Source organism: Pavona decussata, unplaced genomic scaffold (assembly GCF_977016875.1).
Source record: "Pavona decussata unplaced genomic scaffold, jaPavDecu1.1 SCAFFOLD_134, whole genome shotgun sequence".
NCBI lineage: Eukaryota > Metazoa > Cnidaria > Anthozoa > Scleractinia > Agariciidae > Pavona > Pavona decussata.
Genome location: NW_028145547.1, coordinates 5,002,501 through 5,020,060, shown reverse-complemented (window position 1 = coordinate 5,020,060; position 17,560 = coordinate 5,002,501). Strand labels below are relative to the sequence as shown.

Here is a 17,560-nt window from a genome sequence, read left to right as displayed (position 1 = left end):
CGAGAAATTTGGTTATGACGTCACCGTCCGTCCGTCCGTCCGTCCTTACGCAGCACCACAGGAGAACTGATGCGAATGACAGTAGCGGGAGAAACAAAAGGAGAGAGCATGAGAAAATCACAAAAACAGCTTTATAGCGAATACCAGCCGTAAAGACGGTATTTTGCCGTTTCAATCACCTCGGTGCACCTTCTGGAAGCGGAGATAGTACTTTTTTGTATTTGTTGTGACGCCACAAATTCACGCTCGCTGGTGTGCGCTAAAAATATAACACAATTTCATGAACTTTCCTTGCAAACAGATTACTCATCATTTTTTCCACTTCCTTGTGACCGAACGTCTTGACAGACCCAGCTGGTGAACGAATGTGCATACAATTGAAAGGTAATATCTTCTGCTTAACAAATAGATTCCATTTTGCCGTGCGTCTGTACTCTGATAACGCACAGATGACGTCAAAACGTGGTGAGAACAAAGAAGTACGCTACGAGCCGCAGGCGAGTAGCGTGACTGATGTTTTCACCACGTTTTGACGTCCTCTGTGCGTTATCAGAGTACAGCCCCACGGCAAAATGGAATCTATTTGTTTTATACAATAACCAAGACATTTCAACACATTTCGTAAGCGAGCATCGCGCTGCCTGAGCTGAGTCAAAAACTTTCCAGCAAACTCAGTTTTAGACTACCACACACACGCAATTGTGATCTTCTAAATTAGAGTATAATCCGAAAGAATTTCACTTACAATATTTTCAAAACTAACCTTTATTCCAGAAGGAAATCCTGACCCCAAAATATTACAGCATGTAAGTCGCTTCACTGCGATTTGTGATCGATTACTCGCCATTACCGGATTTCTATCGGCGACATATTTCAACAAATATTTGCTTCCTTTTCACGTCACAACAAAGTTCTAGCTTTTTTGTCCTGGTTGAGATCACTCTCAACGGTCTTTGTCCAATTTTTTTATTGGGCAGTTTTCCTTTCCTGCGAAAATTTGCCTGTGTTTGTCCGCAACCCGCAAAAACAGTCTGCAAAACTTTGTTGACCAGTCACTCTGGCTGGACTCTAGACTCTGATCACGTGCGCCGATCACACCACTCGATGACGTCAATCGTGCGTCTATACTCTAATCACACACTCCTCTAGACCAATCAAAACGCGAGTTTTACACAGTTTATTGTATAATAGTATATACCACACAAGTGAATAGTGCTTTTCGCGCGCGCTGATTGGCTAGCTTGGAGGTGATTAGCCAAGTACTATTCACCTCCGAGCAGCCGAAGAGAAACAAGATGGCTTCCAGTTTCGCCACGGTTACTTAAGAGGAAATTATTTCGATAAACGAGGTGGCTGTTAAAAAAAATACATAAAAGGCAACAAAGTTTGGTTTGACGGCATTAAATGGAAACTAATTTAATCTTTTCAACCTCATATTCTAAGGCGAAAAATGAAAATACAATCTCTTGTTTTCGAAAACTGCCGAGCACTAAAATTACAATGAAACATCTAAAATTTTTCAGTATGGTTTCAACAACAAGACAAATTTCACAGAAAAATTGAAGAAGTGACACTGTAGGAACTAAACAAGCGTCTCCAAAAGTTTTATTTGTCTGCAAGAAAGCGAGACGGAACTTTCAACAACAAGAAATCGCTTACCGCGTGGCACGCGAGATTTTAATATTTCATACCATTTGTCGGTATATTGTCAGAAATGAAATAATTTTTTTGGTTGGCTAGTTATTCAGCTCGTGTGGTATATACTAAAACAATTATTCACCTCATTGTCGGTGAAAGTGATAAATATCCTATTCACCTCCACTTCGGTGAATAATTATTAATTATTTTATCACCCACGTCCCTGCCTAACTTTACGTTGTATTTAGATGAAAATCTTTGAGCTTAGAGTGCTGATTGTGATAGAAAACGATGTCTATCTTACAGGAAATCATCGATCAAATCAAAATATCCTCTGAATTTTAAAAGTAAATAAACAGCTTTTTTTTGACAATGCATTTGTATTTTCGTGTGAGTGATGTATTATAAAGCTGTTATTGCACGAATTATGGATGAACTAAGGCCAATAAAAATTCCTTTTACAGAGCAAAAGATGTACTAATTACTGCAGGTTAAGCTTCAATAAGTGATACTTCTGGTAGAACACCTGTAAACAGTTCTACTCCAATTCAAGTTCCCGGGAAGTTATAATAATTATCATCAACCTCTTCTTCTTTGACTGTTTGAAATTCACCAGATTCTACTTAACATACACATTTTGCAGGGTGCATGAAACTGCACCAAATTCTCGTATTTCTCTTGCTTTCGTGCCTGCTTAAAAATCACTCCTCGGTACAGTCAAGTGACCGGCCGCAACCAGAGTTCTTTCTTGAAGGAAAAAGAGAGGGGACCCTGGGAACGAGATTGGACCATACAGTCACAACCACAAGTAATAACATATTAATTACCTTCCAAAATGCATTAATGAATACAAATCTTTATGTCCAACCCTATATATATTTTCAGTATAATTTCAATACAAATTCATTGATAATCACAACAGAAAATGGCCTAACAACTCTTTTTTTCAAACAACAACCTATCGCAAGTTTTTAAAATGTTTTTTTTTTTAACTATACCATTTCAATGATTACTTACTCCAAAAAATACCTACTTTATTAAAAACGAAAAAGGCCTTATTTTCTCAACATACTAAAAATGGCAATTACCGTCCTTAATATATGTCGTATATTTCTGCATATGGTAATAACACTTTTTGTCGGTTATTGTCATCCTAAAATTCTAAAGAACCAACGAAAGAAAAACTTTCTAATAAAAGACTAATACGAGACAATGTGGAGCAAGGTTCTTGTCTAAGGAAACAACACAGTAATACAGGAAACATGTGTATACCATGTCCTTCAACCAAATATTTTACACTGCCATTCAGCATTGCGTAAAAAATAAGGATCAAATGTCAGTGTTTATGGCAGTTAGTAACTCTCCGTATCTGGCTCATTGGTTGAGGGCCAACAATTGACCAGTTATTCTGACTGCCAACTGATAATACAGTCATCACGTCACGTTTAATAGAGAGATTTAGAATTGCGTTTAAGGCAAACAGCAAACGTGAGGTTCGCGTTCATGTTTTCTTTATAATATTATTACACAGATGTGAATAGCGCACAATAATTCTGACCTTTGATGCTAACGCAAAACTACTCAACTTTACAGAGAAACGGAAAACAGCGAACGGCAGATATAGTGTAAACATGGTTATGTGGTCAATTCTGCCGTTTGCCAGAACGTAACTCAAAATCTCTTTAATGTGCAAAGGTAACCGTGGGCATTCTATAAAATCTTCAGATTTCAGGAATTTCCAAGAATATATTTTATAATAATGTGGCGAATCAAGAGGAAGGGCAAGCTCCACCGCAATTTTCCGACCAAAACTGAGCGATTGCCTAGCAATTGCCGAGGCGCCGAGATATTTCGTGTCACGAGGAGCAAAGCGTTCAAAAGCGAGCCCTCAACTTTTCTGAAGGTCTAGATTAGCCACTGCAATATTAGTTAATAATAATAATAATAATAATAATAATAATAATAATAATAATAATAATAATAACTTACTATTTCTAGAGCGCTTTGACTTAGACTCTAAACCGCTTAACAAGAGATATAAATTATAAAATGATTAATAATAGGATAAAGTTTCGAAAAACGTGAAAAGCCGCGAAATAAAAATGGTCAACCTAACAGAACAGGTTTAAAAAGAACCTTTTTACTTACGCTCAGCCAGAAAAAGAAAACAAAAAGTTTTTTCTTGACATTGATCCTTCTATAGAACACCCATTTCTGTCATTGAACCTTAACAAAACAATCTGAATTCTAGCTATAAAACAGTGAGGTAACAGTTCAATGCTACGCTAGAGGGAAAATGTCATTGTGAGCTACCAGTACCGGTAACCTTGAAACACTGTTCCACTTCCTTGTGACCAAATAACCTAGCACACTCAGCCGATGTACGCCCTTCCTTGTCCAAAGCCAACAAATTTGCTCCATTATCCAGCAACAGGCGAACTACGTCCACGTGACCAGAACCTGCAGACACGTGCAGCGGTGTCTCTCCATTAGCATCGGGCGCATTGACATCGCTTCCTGCATCAATAAGCACCTGCGTGATTTTTGTCTTCCCAAGTGCAGCAGCAGTGTGAAGAGCAATGCTGCCTTCAGAATCTCTTGAGTGGATATTCGCACCGTGTTCAAGAAACAGGCTAACAACGTCTGCGTCACTAAATGCTGATGCAAGATGTAGCGGTGTGCTTCCCTCGTTATCTCTGGCCTCCACATCTGCTCCTCCTTCAAGAAGTAAACGAGCAGTGGATTTGTGATTGAAAACAGCACAGATGTGAAGTGGGGTGCAACCTTTACCGTCTTTTACCTCGAGGTTACTGAAATCAGTGAGAATAAATCAAATAAAAACAATTTAGCAAAAATACGTTTTCCAGCCCTTAAATCCCATATTAGTATCATTACTTATCTCACGATGTTTGTTACTTGTTCTTTTACCAAGACCGCTTTTCTATGCAGTTATATGCTAAATCTTTTCTATCGACGATGAATCTCTTCTTTTTTACATCACATTACAACATTCACTAAAACCGCTACGAAAGCCAGCTGCTTTCAGTAGACAGAACATTGGAATCTAAGTTACCTTCCGCGATCGATCATAGTGAAGATAGCATCGTTGTTTCCTGAACAGCAGCCTACATGTAGAGGAGTAGCCTCTTTATAATCTAATGCTTCTGGATCAGCGCCATGCTTCAACAGACCTTCTACGAGAAACCGGTCATTTCCCAGCATGGCAAGATGAAGAGGGGTACTACCCAGCTCATCAACAGCATTGACTTTCACTCCATGAGCAACCAGCTTTTCTAAACTTTCGCAACTACCATACGGTATCATCATGTGCAAACACGTGTTTCCTCGAAGGTCAGTGGCATGGACATCGCTACCATTTTTAATCAAAAACTCAACGACGTTATCATTGTGTTGCTTGGCAGCTAAATGAAGTGGTGTATTTCCTTGCATGTCTCTGCAATGGATGTTGGCACCTGCTTTCAACAAAACTCGCACTACATCACATAGGTAGCTATAGAACACAGCCAGGTGAAGAGGAGTGCAACCACGTGCATTGACTGCATTCACATTTCCACCTTTCTTGATGATTTCTTTAGCAAGACGGCGTTCTCGGGCAGCAAAATGAAGGGCTGTGTTCCCATCTTTATCGGCCAAACAAACACTGCTTCCACGGTTCAACAGCAGCTTGTGCCCTTCAATATTGCTGAAGTTTGACTTTAAACTCAAAAGAAAAGGCGTCTGGCCTTTCTTGTTTACAGCGGACAAGTCTGCTCCTCTATCAACAAGAACCTGGATCACCTCTGTAGCTCCATGGGCGGCCGCCAGGTGTAGTGGTGTTTGTCCTTTATTGTCTCTTGCTTCAAGATCCAACCCTTGCTTTAACAGATTATCCACAGTAGATACAAAATTAAATGCAGCAGCAAAGTGAAGCACTGTCTCACCTGTTGCTTGGTCTACAGCATTTGGGTCGCCTCCATTGTCAAGATATATTTGCACAAGATTCCAGTCCCTGTTCAAGAAATAATTTCCAGTTATTACTCCTAGTACTGTTTGGCCGCTAGAATCTCTTGCATTGACGTCGCTTCCGTGGTGAATCAAAAATTCTACCGTTTCGTTGCTTCCACTTTTCGCTGCCAGATGAAGCACAGTTCTGCCTTTTTGGTCAACAGCTCTAACATCACTTCCACTTTCAACCAAAGCCCCGACAGCATTCATCTCTCCTCTCATGGCAGCAAAGTGCAAAGGCAGCCAGCCCTTCTTCTCGGTCAAATGAACATCAGCACCATTCTGAATCAACAACTCGATGGAAGATCGATGCCCTTCGTAAGCAGCGGCATGAAGAGGGGAGCGATTTTCTATGTCCAAGGTTCCTACGTCTGCACCTCGCTCAAGAAGCCACTCTATAAAAGCTGTGTTACCATGTGACGCAGCAAAATGTAAAGGCGTCTCTCCATTCTTGTCGGGAAGATTGATCTGAGCACCATGGTTTAAAAGGAGGTCAAACAATTCTCTCGTGGCATTTGGCGGTAGGTAATGGATTGCAGATCTCCCATAGTTGTCCGTGGTATTTACACAGCTGCCATGTTCCAACAATGTTTGAACCAGATCAGTTGATGGATCCTCTCCATAACGGAAATGCTCCGCAGCAAGAATGAGAGGATTCTTTCCAAACTTGTCTGTTGGATGTACACTAGCCCCATGTTCTAGCAGGAGTTTCACCATAGGTAAACTACCAACAGATGCAGCATCAGCGAGGGGCGTTGTACCGTATCCATTCTCGACTTCCACTTCAGCACCATGTTTTAGCAAAACCTTCGCAGCAAGGAAACAGTCTGAGGTTGCAGCTAAATGCAACGGCGTCATCCCATTAAGATCTCCTTTTAAATTGACATCAGCACCGTAATGGACCAACATCTCAGCGAGCTTGCCATTATTATTTTCCGCAGCATGATGGATGGGAGAAAATGAATTGGAGTTTCTATTTACTGCTTCACAGCCTAGTTCAAGAAGAAGCTCAGCTACTTGATCCAAGTTCCTAAAACAAGCTAACTGAAGAGGTCTGCCACTTCTGTGGTTCTTGCAGTCAATGTCAGCACCAAAAGCAAGGAGAAGCTTCACAATTTCCAGCACACGAGAGCGTTCAGCAAACTGAATGACACTGGTAAGAGCTGTGTCGCCTAACATAGTTTTCGCATTGACGTCCGCGCCGTTTTGTAAAAGAAAACGAACTGCTTCAAAATCACCACGACTAGCCGCTGATGCTAATGAAGTGTTGCCATCTACATCATTAACGCTATCAAAATGGAATTTTTCTTTATCAGTAAGTTGCTCAAGAATATCGGAGAGACCATGCCTTGCAGCAAGTTCTGGAAGACACTTGTTTGAAGTATCAGCTCCTCGCTCTATCAGAAGTTTAGCTATTTCACCTTGACCCGATTGTAAAGCACAGTACAATGGGGAACGGCAATATCGATTGCCGTGAAATTGGCCCCAGTCATCTTCGTCGTTATCTTCAGAGCCACTATCGGCATTTGAACGATCATATTTCTCACCTGCTGCTTTTGCTGTATCGACACCATTAACATTAGCTCCACGATCTAAGAGAAACAACACAGCGTCACGGTGTCCGGACATAGCTGCAGTTGACAAAGGTGTCTCTCCAAGGGAACTGCTTGTATTCACTGATAAACCTGTTTGAAAAAGAAGATCTAAAACGTCCGTGAGACCTTTAGCGGCGGCCATAATCAGCAAGTTTGGCTTAAGATACTTGGCACGATTTTCGTCGTTGGTCAGTTTCAGATCAGATCCTTTGTCGATCAAGACTTTAGCAGCAGCAGCATGTCCACCCTGAAAAGCATCGTATAAAGCTGCGCACCCAGAGTCATCACAAGCGTTTATGTCAGCACCATGGCTCAAAAGGTAGGTGATCGTATCAGCTTGACCCTTTTCAGCAGCAGAATGGAGAGGTGTTCTACCGTAGGAGTCTCTTGCATGAATGTCAGCCTCTTCCTCAACAAGGTAACGAACCAGTTCCAAACGCGTGGCCAAGTGGAGAACTGTTCGACCATCGCCTGTTTTAGACAATACACTTCCACCATTGTTAATGATAAACTTCACTAACTCTGTATGGTCTCCTTCAGCTGCATAATGAAGCGGCAAGAAACCTCCTTCGTCACTCCCATGTAAATTGCATCCTTCCTTCAATAAAAACTGAATGGTTGCTAAGTGACCTTTCTGGGAAGCTGAAATTACAGGACTCATACCGAAAAAGTTGACTTTCTTCACATCTGCACCGTGCTCTACAAGAAGACGAACAACGTCGGTGTGGCCATGTTCAGCAGCCAGATGAACAGATGATACGTTGTCGTAACTCTCCTTCAAAGGATTAGCTCCAAGCTCTATCAAGCGCAATATATTTGCTGTTTTACCACTTAATACAGCATGGTGAATTGCACTGAACCCCACAGAATCCTGCAAGTCTAGAGAGGCACCTCTTTCAACCAGATACTCTATAACGTCCACATCATTAAACCTGGCTGCTAACATGAGAGGTGTTTCTCTCCCTTCCATCAGATCCGGCGACATGGCGTCAACATGCTCACCACAATCAACCAACCTACGAAGATGCTCAGTATTTCCTTTCTTGGCAGCCAAGTGCAGAAGGGACTGAGATTGGAAGTGCTTTGTAACCTTTTCAATAAGGTCGCTTATTGCCTTATGCTTTTCAGAATTCTGCCGCCTTAAGACAGTGAGAAGTGATTTTCCAGGAAAATGAGTGGAATTGGAACCAATTTTGACACTCACGGCTATGGCACTGTCAAGTTTGTCAGGACTGTGATTCAAGATGGCATTGACAGACTCTATATCTCCATTAATGCAGGCAGATTGTAGACAACTCAGGCCACTCTCCTTGTCTGGAGTGGTTAATGCATTAAAGGCCAAGTTCTTCAGCAAGAGCTAATACATGAAAGAAGATTAAAAAAGATACAATATGTCAGTGAGACCAAGTAAATCAGTGCCGAGTTGAGGAGGCGGCGCTTTTTAAAAGGCTGGTTTTCACTACTGACGGAGTCGGAGTTGGAGTAGTATGATGGTTTACGACCTAGTGAAAACCAAAACCAAAAAAGTCGAGTCGTAAGGTCGACGAAATCGGAGCCGCAAGGATGAGAGGGTTTCCATTGCGCTTATGATTCCGTCGCCTATGATCTAGTAAAAACCATTTTGTCGGAGTCACGGAAGAATAAACCATTGACTATGCTCATTCTTAAGCACTGTGATTGGCTTATTCTTCATGCTCTGCTTGCGACTCGACAATCTGGTTTTCATCATTTTGATCTTACGCGACGGAATTATAAGCACATCAAAAAAATTGCTTACGAGTCCGTTGTTTGATTTTCACTACGCTTGTGATTACGACTCCCACTCCATCGCTAATGACAACTAGTCTTAAAGGATGTTGCATTTTAAAAACAGGTACCCATGCAAATTTGCGAGTCTGGCGCCACGTTACAGTACGAGGGCAGATGAGTGGAGCAAGCTTTTTGCTCGAGTGTCTACACAAATAACGACATAGTTTTTAGTTCTAATAATTACTGTAAGGGTCGCTTTTGAATTAGTGCCCATATCTGCTGTGAGTAATCATTCACTTCGACTTTTTTTTCAACTTTGATTTTTTTTCAAATTTTTAGTTATTCGTGTATGTATGTCCTTAACACCACCTGCCTAGATTAGCTCGCTATTTGCAGGCGGTGTTCATTGCAAGTAACTTTTTGGAAAACTTAATAAACTTAAACTTGAACCTTATATTTAGCACAATTTTTATGTCCTGTTTATTCATGAGCAGTGGTAAACATGGAGGCAATTACTCGAGCAGATGTTGACTCCAACAAAAAGCTGAATTTTATCAACACTTCAATAAACCTATCACCTCGCCGTCATTTTTGTTGCTCTGGCCTTTGACTTACACTTGTTTTGCAAACATACCCGTTTACCTTAAGTCTTATTAAGTGTTAGACGATAAAAATTACTAACTATGAAAAGGGTTCTTTACAATTTTTATAGTCCTCATCTTGCTTTAATTTGACCAGACCTAAACCAGAATTGTACAATAATCTAAATGGAAAGTCATTCTAAAAAAGCTAATTTTGCGAAGGAAAATACGTTAACGCGGGAACTGGGAAAGCGTATTTCACTTGACAAGTGTTAGATCATGCATGATAGACATGTCCATGACAGGTCGGTTCTGGTAAGGTTAAAAGAAGTTGAACAAGAGTTTCAGCAGAGTTGGAGATTGATTGATAAGTTGAAAAGTACAGAATAAAGAAAGGTTAAAGAAGAGAGTATTGCAGTGGTTCTCTTCCCCCCAAGAAGCACTCTAACAGTAGATTTTTTACTTTTCAAATTGTTAAGTTATTTTCATGGTCAGAATGAGATTCACCACTTAGGATTCAAGCCATTCAAAAGAGTTTGATTTCAAGATCTAACTGGTGTCAATAAAGAACAAATTAAAGCAGTGACCACTTTTCTTTAACACGGACAGGCAATAAGTACCACATTAGAATTACACTCTTTCCTCCACCTTTAATAATTACCCGTTCCGGGTATCAAATGGACACTGAAGTCGAGATTTTAAATTTTCGTTTAATCAGATATTGGAAAACACCAAGTTTGAGGTTCTGTCGTTAGATTTCAACCATGTAGAAGGCTTTCAAAAATCAGACAAATTAGAGATGAGTATGAATTTACGGGATTAGAGACATTTGTTTGGAATTTGGGCGACCGTTGACAGGTTACAGCCTGGTTACTGTGGAATGAAACATAACCAAACTTGGTAAACTTACTAATTGTTATGTGATCTTTCTGGCAATGGGGTTCGTTTCTTGATGTGACACAATTTGACCAATGTGTAAACTAGGGCCCAGTCCCTTTATGAACTTCCAAACGAGCAATATCACATTCTACAGTGGCAGGTGAGTGCTTCACAACCAGAATAAGCCTCCTACGGCCACAATGTTTCACTAAGAGTTCGACAGATAACGGAAATAATAAAAATTAATAATTATAACAATTATATATTTCAATATGTATATTTTTCTTCTATTTCCCATGATCAGGGATTGGAAGTCTCCCTGATGATGAAGTGCAAATGCCAGACTTGGCCTCCTTTAAACATGACCGTTTTTTATTTACTTGATGCCTATTTGTTTAGTTTTAATTGATTATTGATTTATTGCCTTTTGTTATTGTTGGTGTGTACTTTTAATGTTAGTGAAAATCTTCAAAAGGAGGTGAGTTCTTTGGAAGAAGAAAAGGTATTAATAAATATAACTAAGTATATGAGTGGGGTCTTTCACTTGACTCTTTGTCGGGGACTCAGATGTTTTCTTATCCCATGCGTTTGTGTGTCTTATTATGAAGAGTTTAAAATTTATCAGCTCCCTCTTTATCAACAAATGACCCCAAGAAAGGGTACAAGTACTTAGTACTTACAAGTTAATTAATGACCTGCATATTTACAGGACAAGTGTTTTCATGCAAGACATCCCAGAAGCACTCCACACTCATGAAAGCTCTTGACATTTTTAAAACATGAACATTTTTAAAACAGGCTTTTCTATAATTTTTCCAGCAACACAAGGATGTTGAACAATAATTGTGAAATAATTACCAATTATTTCGCGGGTGATTGGATATAAGATGATAGAAAGGGCAAGAGAAAATGAGGAAATGAGGTGCATAATTTACAAACAATCAAGAACTAGAATGAGAATGATGATTATTCTAGAAAGTGACGCAGGCATACTTGGAAAAAAAGAAATCTGAGTGTTCCTATCAGGAGTCGAACCTAAGACCTTCCGATTACTAGTTCGGATGCTCTACCACTGAGCTACAAGAACTACTGCTAAATCTTGCTGATCGCTATGTAAGAACAACCTGAAGACAATTTAATGGTCACTATTTCTCTGGCATGGTATGATGGCTTATATGCCATGGCCACAAAGCCAATTGAATCCCTGGATGCGTTGGATATGAGTTGATAGATAGCCAACAAGGCACATAGCGCCAAGTTGGATATACATGTAATCATGTCATGTCCAACAAGCATGAGCGCAATAATCAAGAAATATTGCTAGATCTTGCTGATTTCACTTTGCAAGTACAACCAGAAGACAATTTAATAGTCGCTTTTTCTAGGGCATCGTATAATGGCTTGTATGCCAAATTGCCAATCAAACCCTTGGAATTACATTATACAATCACCCAGTTTTTAACAATGGCTGATATTCCATGGCTGCTAAGCCAATCAAAACTATGGAATTGCATTATCGAATGACCCAGTTTTTAATAATCAAACATAGCCATCATTTCAGGTTATTAATCTTAACCCCCATCTCCACCACCACCAGCACCCTCCCTACAGTGTGGTGTAGTTGTACACTGTGTGTATGCCAAGAGCTCTGTTATATCATAGCTTTGAACTCACAATTAATAACATTTTTACATCCCTTATGAAGGGAAGACTAGTCATAGAAACTGGCATGGGTACAGAAAGAATCAAGATAGCAATCATCGGCATCGAAAACTACTACACGTAGGCTCCAAGATAAAATTCTGATTTCATTTTGCTGTGGTTTCATCTTGCTTCTCATTAGTAGTCAAGCTACACAGTTGGGAACTAGTAATATGAAAATCAATTCCATTAACCTATTCATGATTTTTCTATAAATTAAGGCATTAAAGCAGTATAAAAAATTATGAGATCAAGCATTCATTTGCATGACTAGCTGTAGTGTGGGTCATGTTTTGAAACTTTGGCAGCTTTGGACTGAATTATACTGAGCAAGGGTAATTAATATTATTCTAGCTTACAATATCCCAGGGTTACCACAAATAAAACAACATCTCAGCATAAAATATGCAGCAGTGAATCAAATGTAGAAGGCTATTTTCCTTTTACAAAGGGATTTCACACTTTTGTAAGCGCAGCTATTCTTGGTTCTTGTGACGTCACCAAAATTCTAGAATTCAAAACGAGGAGGCCTACAAAATTTTTACCTTCATTCAAGGAAAGATTACCTAAAAATATGTCTTTTCACAATTTCTTAGCTCGATGTTGTACTTCCTTTTGAAAACAGAACAGCTCCAATTTCTGAGTTTTCATCATGCTGTTCCGTATCTTAAAAATGACTCTTCAGGTGATATTCAGCATATTTCTCAACAATTTAAGTTTGAGGAGAAATATTTATCTAAACATTCGAAAATTCACAGGGGAAAACAAACCTCTTTTCTGGAAAAAGTGAACTCCAGATGTTTTTTCCTACCCCTCAGAGGGACACCAACATGGCATCTCCATACTACGCTCTATAAATTTGTGTGGAACATTTTGTCAAATAACTTGAGTACGGAATACCGCACAGACCTGAGACTTGGAAAGATTCCTTATTTATTTATCATCTATAACATCGCAATTTCATGACTTCATTCATGGAATGGTTTCGATTTTTTTTTTCAATGGCATAACAGTGAACATTGAGTGAAACCCAGCAATATTTAGAATCCTTCTTCACTAAAAACAAATAAAGAAACAGAGTTGAAATCCCTATGCTACAAAAATTTAATCTGCTATCAATTAAAATAAGTAAGATACAAAAGAATCAATATCGAGTAAAAATAATTTAAAGTACAATTATATGAATTTCTTGTGAAATCTACTTTACTGATCACACATCAAATTACTCTTTAAAAAGATCTTGTTTTGAGTTTAATACTCACATGAAATTAGCTCACACAAATATGGTTTTAGTCCACATTACAGAATGGATTCTCACAAGCTAAGGGGGAGCGTTAAAGTGCCCCTAACCCTTCAATTTGTTTTCTCTTGGTAGATTTCCATATCTTTCAAGAACTCATTTTCGAAAAAATTTTTGAGAAATATTGAATCCTTTTTTTTTTAGCGCTAGAAGTGAAGGCAGTCTTGTCGATATTTTCACCTATCGTTCGCATTAGTCCCCAACTCGGCCAAATATGGAGCGTGACGTAAGAAAAGGACATCGTGCAAAAATATCCCAAGATTCGGGGTAATGCTTCAATTGTAAACAGAGAAAATGGTTGAAAAATGTGTGGTTTTTGGATGCAGCAACTCTCGAAATGTAGAGAAAGGAATCAGCATGCATAAGATTCCTTCTGAATCCTTCTGAATCCTTCTGGTGTCCTTTTCTTATGCCACAGCTAAGAAAGTGTCAAATATCGGAGGTTTCTCATTGGCTCGTTCCTAATGAGCCCACAAGACAAAAATTTGTCCAGCGGGGCTTAAAGCGCGCAAAAATTTAAAAATTTCAGTAACTTTTAGCGCTCGTAAAATAAAAAGGATTCAATATTTCTAAAAACAAATTTCGAAAATGAGTTCTTCACAGATATGGAAATCTACCAAAAAAAAACAAATTGAAGGGTGAGGTGCACTTTAACAGAACATATTGCACAATTGGTTTTCACATGACGTCATAAAAAACTGAAATTCATAACTAAACACAATTTTGGGTTTTTATCTTCATCACATAAGAAAATCTAAATTTCCATCGGCTTGCTTGTTTTCAGCAGGATAGCATTCTTTGTTTTGAAAGTAGAGCAGTTTGAATTTTAGATTTTTGCGCAGTGTGTGACGGAAGGATTGCTGCTCTAAACATGTCACGTACATGAAAACATCGATTCACCTCATGTTTTTTTTAGGTCTGATCAGCTAACATGTAATAGAAGCGTTAAAATTGTCAATGTGTGAAAGTTCAGCAGAGAGAAGAAAGGCTTTTAAATAGCAAAGGTAAGCTCCAGATGTTTTTACTGGTTTCCGGCTGCTATGTTGGTGCCCATCAGACGGGGCACCAACATGGCGTCCCATACTAAACTCTGTAATTTTCTGTGGTACATGTTCTCGAATAACTCGATTAGGAGATATTGCACAGCCCTGTGGCTATCACACGTTGTTTATGTATCACTCTTCTACAACATATCAATTTCTTGACTTTATCTATTGAATGGTTGAGGATCTTATTTTTTCACTTGTGTGACGATGTGTGAGGTGAAAACCACCTAATACTTTTTTGATCTCTTTCCAAGAGTCCAGTAGAAAATAACAACAACTTCCTCCAAATTAATCACCACTGACTTACAATGAGTTTATAAAAACATAATAAAGACTGTAAACACTGATGACTTTCACTTGGCTTTAATTGACACCGAAGTCAATCTGTTTGTTTGTCACAGAGCGATATAATCATAATTCTGGGCCCAGTCCAAACAATCAAAAATGCTTATCTTTAGCCATCAAGAACACAATGTATTCTAAACAGGGCTTCTGGTATTTTGCACGGTTGCGGAGCCACGAGATTCAGGTATATCCGCGAAATCCCGCAAAATTCACAAAAAAACGCGTAATACCGCGAAATTCGTTAAAAATCCTACCGAATACATGTCGGTACAACATATTTGAAACTTATCTTGGCTACTGGGGCTGTTTACTTTCCATAAATGCAAATTTATCTTGAAATTTCGTCACTGCCACGAGTAAACATAACGTATCATAACTACCAGGCGTTCTTAGATTTAAATGTTGCAAAAAACCGGGCACAAGAAATGAGAGGACTTTTCATTGACACTATATGGAGTGGGAAAGGAAACTGCTGTCTGCAGTAATGCAGGCACATGTTTAATCGCACGTGCAGGACACAATCGAAGACACAACAATGTTTTGACTTCACAAATGGACTTGAACCTTCGATCACAAACAATCTTGCCTTGTAAACTGCAAAGCAACACAAGAGACCAAGGAGAGAAAAGAAATTTATTGCGTTGCTGTGTTAGGCTCTAAATTGCAGCTGAAAAAGGAGGTTAACCAGCCGGGCGTTTCGGTAAAGCTTATGTTTTTCTTGTAGCTCGAAACAAGTACAATTGCCTTGAGAACTGTGTTGGATGAACTTTTGTGTTTTCTTCGTTGCCCTGAATTTGACATCCTTCCAATATATCTTTTTTTTCCTGGAATCTTTCTTCTTGGCTTTCTTCTTTGTTTTTCAGCAAAATTTGCCCCGAAAATTCCCGCGAAATCGGCCATTTTCTCCGCGAATTTGTCACCAAAAGTCCCACGAAATTTGACTTTTTTTCCTGCGAATTATCAGAAGCTCTGTCTAAAACACTTTAAAGTGCTACTATGACGAAATTCGCGTCTTTCTAATCTGAGCCATTTTAAAATATAACTAAGTAGTCTGCACATGAAGAACAATGCTGTTTACTATTTTCAAATATTTCTTTTTGTTCCAGAGATATTCAAGGTTTTAAATTATGCAAATTAGCCAAGTGATGACGTCATAAACTCAACCGAATTTTGGTCAAATATTATGAAAAAAGATGTCTCAGCCAATTTGTATCAGAAATGCTTGATTCTTTGCAGTGACATTGTTCTAGGTGCACTCCATAATATGAGCTTATCAGTTTTGTTACCATGGCAATATACTGGGTTCCAGTCCTCCCTGATACTTAAGGCTTTGCTGGCCACCTTTAGCATTCTATTTTGATATTTGCCAATGGTGCCTCATCTGCATGATCCAGCAAGCGTATAAATATGTTAGGTCGAGTTCGTGGCCTTGTTAAATGTTTTTCAAGCTGAAAATCACTAAAATATTGAAATCAGGTTGGAGGGACTGGAAAAGAGTGAGTTGCCATGGGAACCAAATTTTTTATAGCCGTGGGCGTATTGCCTTTAGAACTATTAGCCTGCCAGGTTTCAATGGTCTCTGCTGTAAATTGACTGAGAATAGCTCTATTTATATACTTGATGTTATATTGAGTTGAGAATGACGTCATCAGTCCGCTCATTTACATATTTTACACATTTTTCAAACGTGAATATCTCCGGAACCAATGCAGATATTTAGAAACGGTAAACGGCGTTTTTAATCTTTCCTAGAATTCTATGTGATAAAGCTTAAAATTCAAGAAGTAAAAATTTGATCATAGTAGCACTTTAAGGGTGTAGACATTTTAAAATGGAGCCTTATAGTATCACTAGGTCAATAAAGATGGAAGCTTTCCAAAACTTTTACTTTTACACTGGAATCAAGACCTTCAGGCAAGGTTGAAATTCCCCAACCCACCCAGGTTAATAAAGTTTAAATTCTCCACTCTCTAGAAGACCTTTCGTGCCAAATGCCCCACTCCCTTAGTCTCCTACGCAGCCGTTCTTAATAGTGTCGTCACGCAACGCTCCTCCCCACAAACGGCTGCTGTAAACCGAACCACATTCCTTTCCCGATAATTAACCAATCAGGTTCGAGTTTCCATTTTCTGGAAGCTCCTCGCACCAATCACAGCCTAGTTTATACTGACAAAGCAAACAAAATGGCATGTTAAAAAGTGTTGACAGGCTAACGCGACCCCTGCAGTTCGCAAATAGATTTGTAATAAAGCCTTCAACGGTACCTTGACACGAAGGGAAAAACTCAAATATACTGAATTAAGGTTTTCTTAATGATCATTCTGAGCCGTTTGGAGAAGTTTTTCATATGCCATTGGGCATCCTAGGATCTGTGGCATGTGTTTAGGTGTACCGCCTCGGATCAACTGCAAGATATCACACAGCGCTCAGTAAATAAATGCTATCTGTATATGAAGACATGGGATCTGTGAATTTCGTAACTCGTGATTTATGAGATTTATGATTTACGTATGAGAGTCTAACAGATCCACGTCTTTACAAAGTTGATCAATGTTGTCTCTCGCTTTCGAGAGCTTTGGCCTCTTGCTATTGTTTTCAGCTCTGTCACTTCGTGATTGAAAGACAAGTATTATGTTCTTAGAGCTGACATGCATCTCCATTGTGAATTTGTGATACGTGATTGGTTTGTTCATTAGACTGCAAACACAAAGGGAAAGGAAT

The 17,560-nt window shown here is 39.1% G+C and overlaps 1 protein-coding gene across 1 annotated transcript in view; it reads right to left on the bottom strand.

Moving 5' to 3' along the window:
• Positions 1-1,589: 1,589 nt before the first annotated feature.
• LOC146467887 (uncharacterized) overlaps positions 1,590-17,560 on the bottom strand; it is a 16,825-nt gene continuing 854 nt past the window's right edge. The window contains exons 2-3 of the mRNA XM_085125337.1: positions 4,712-8,595; positions 1,590-4,448 (exon numbers count right to left, since the gene is read on the bottom strand). Of these exons, the coding sequence (XP_084981463.1) occupies positions 3,938-4,448; positions 4,712-8,595 (4,395 nt within the window). The 3' untranslated portion in view covers positions 1,590-3,937. The remainder of the gene's footprint in view (positions 4,449-4,711; positions 8,596-17,560) is intronic.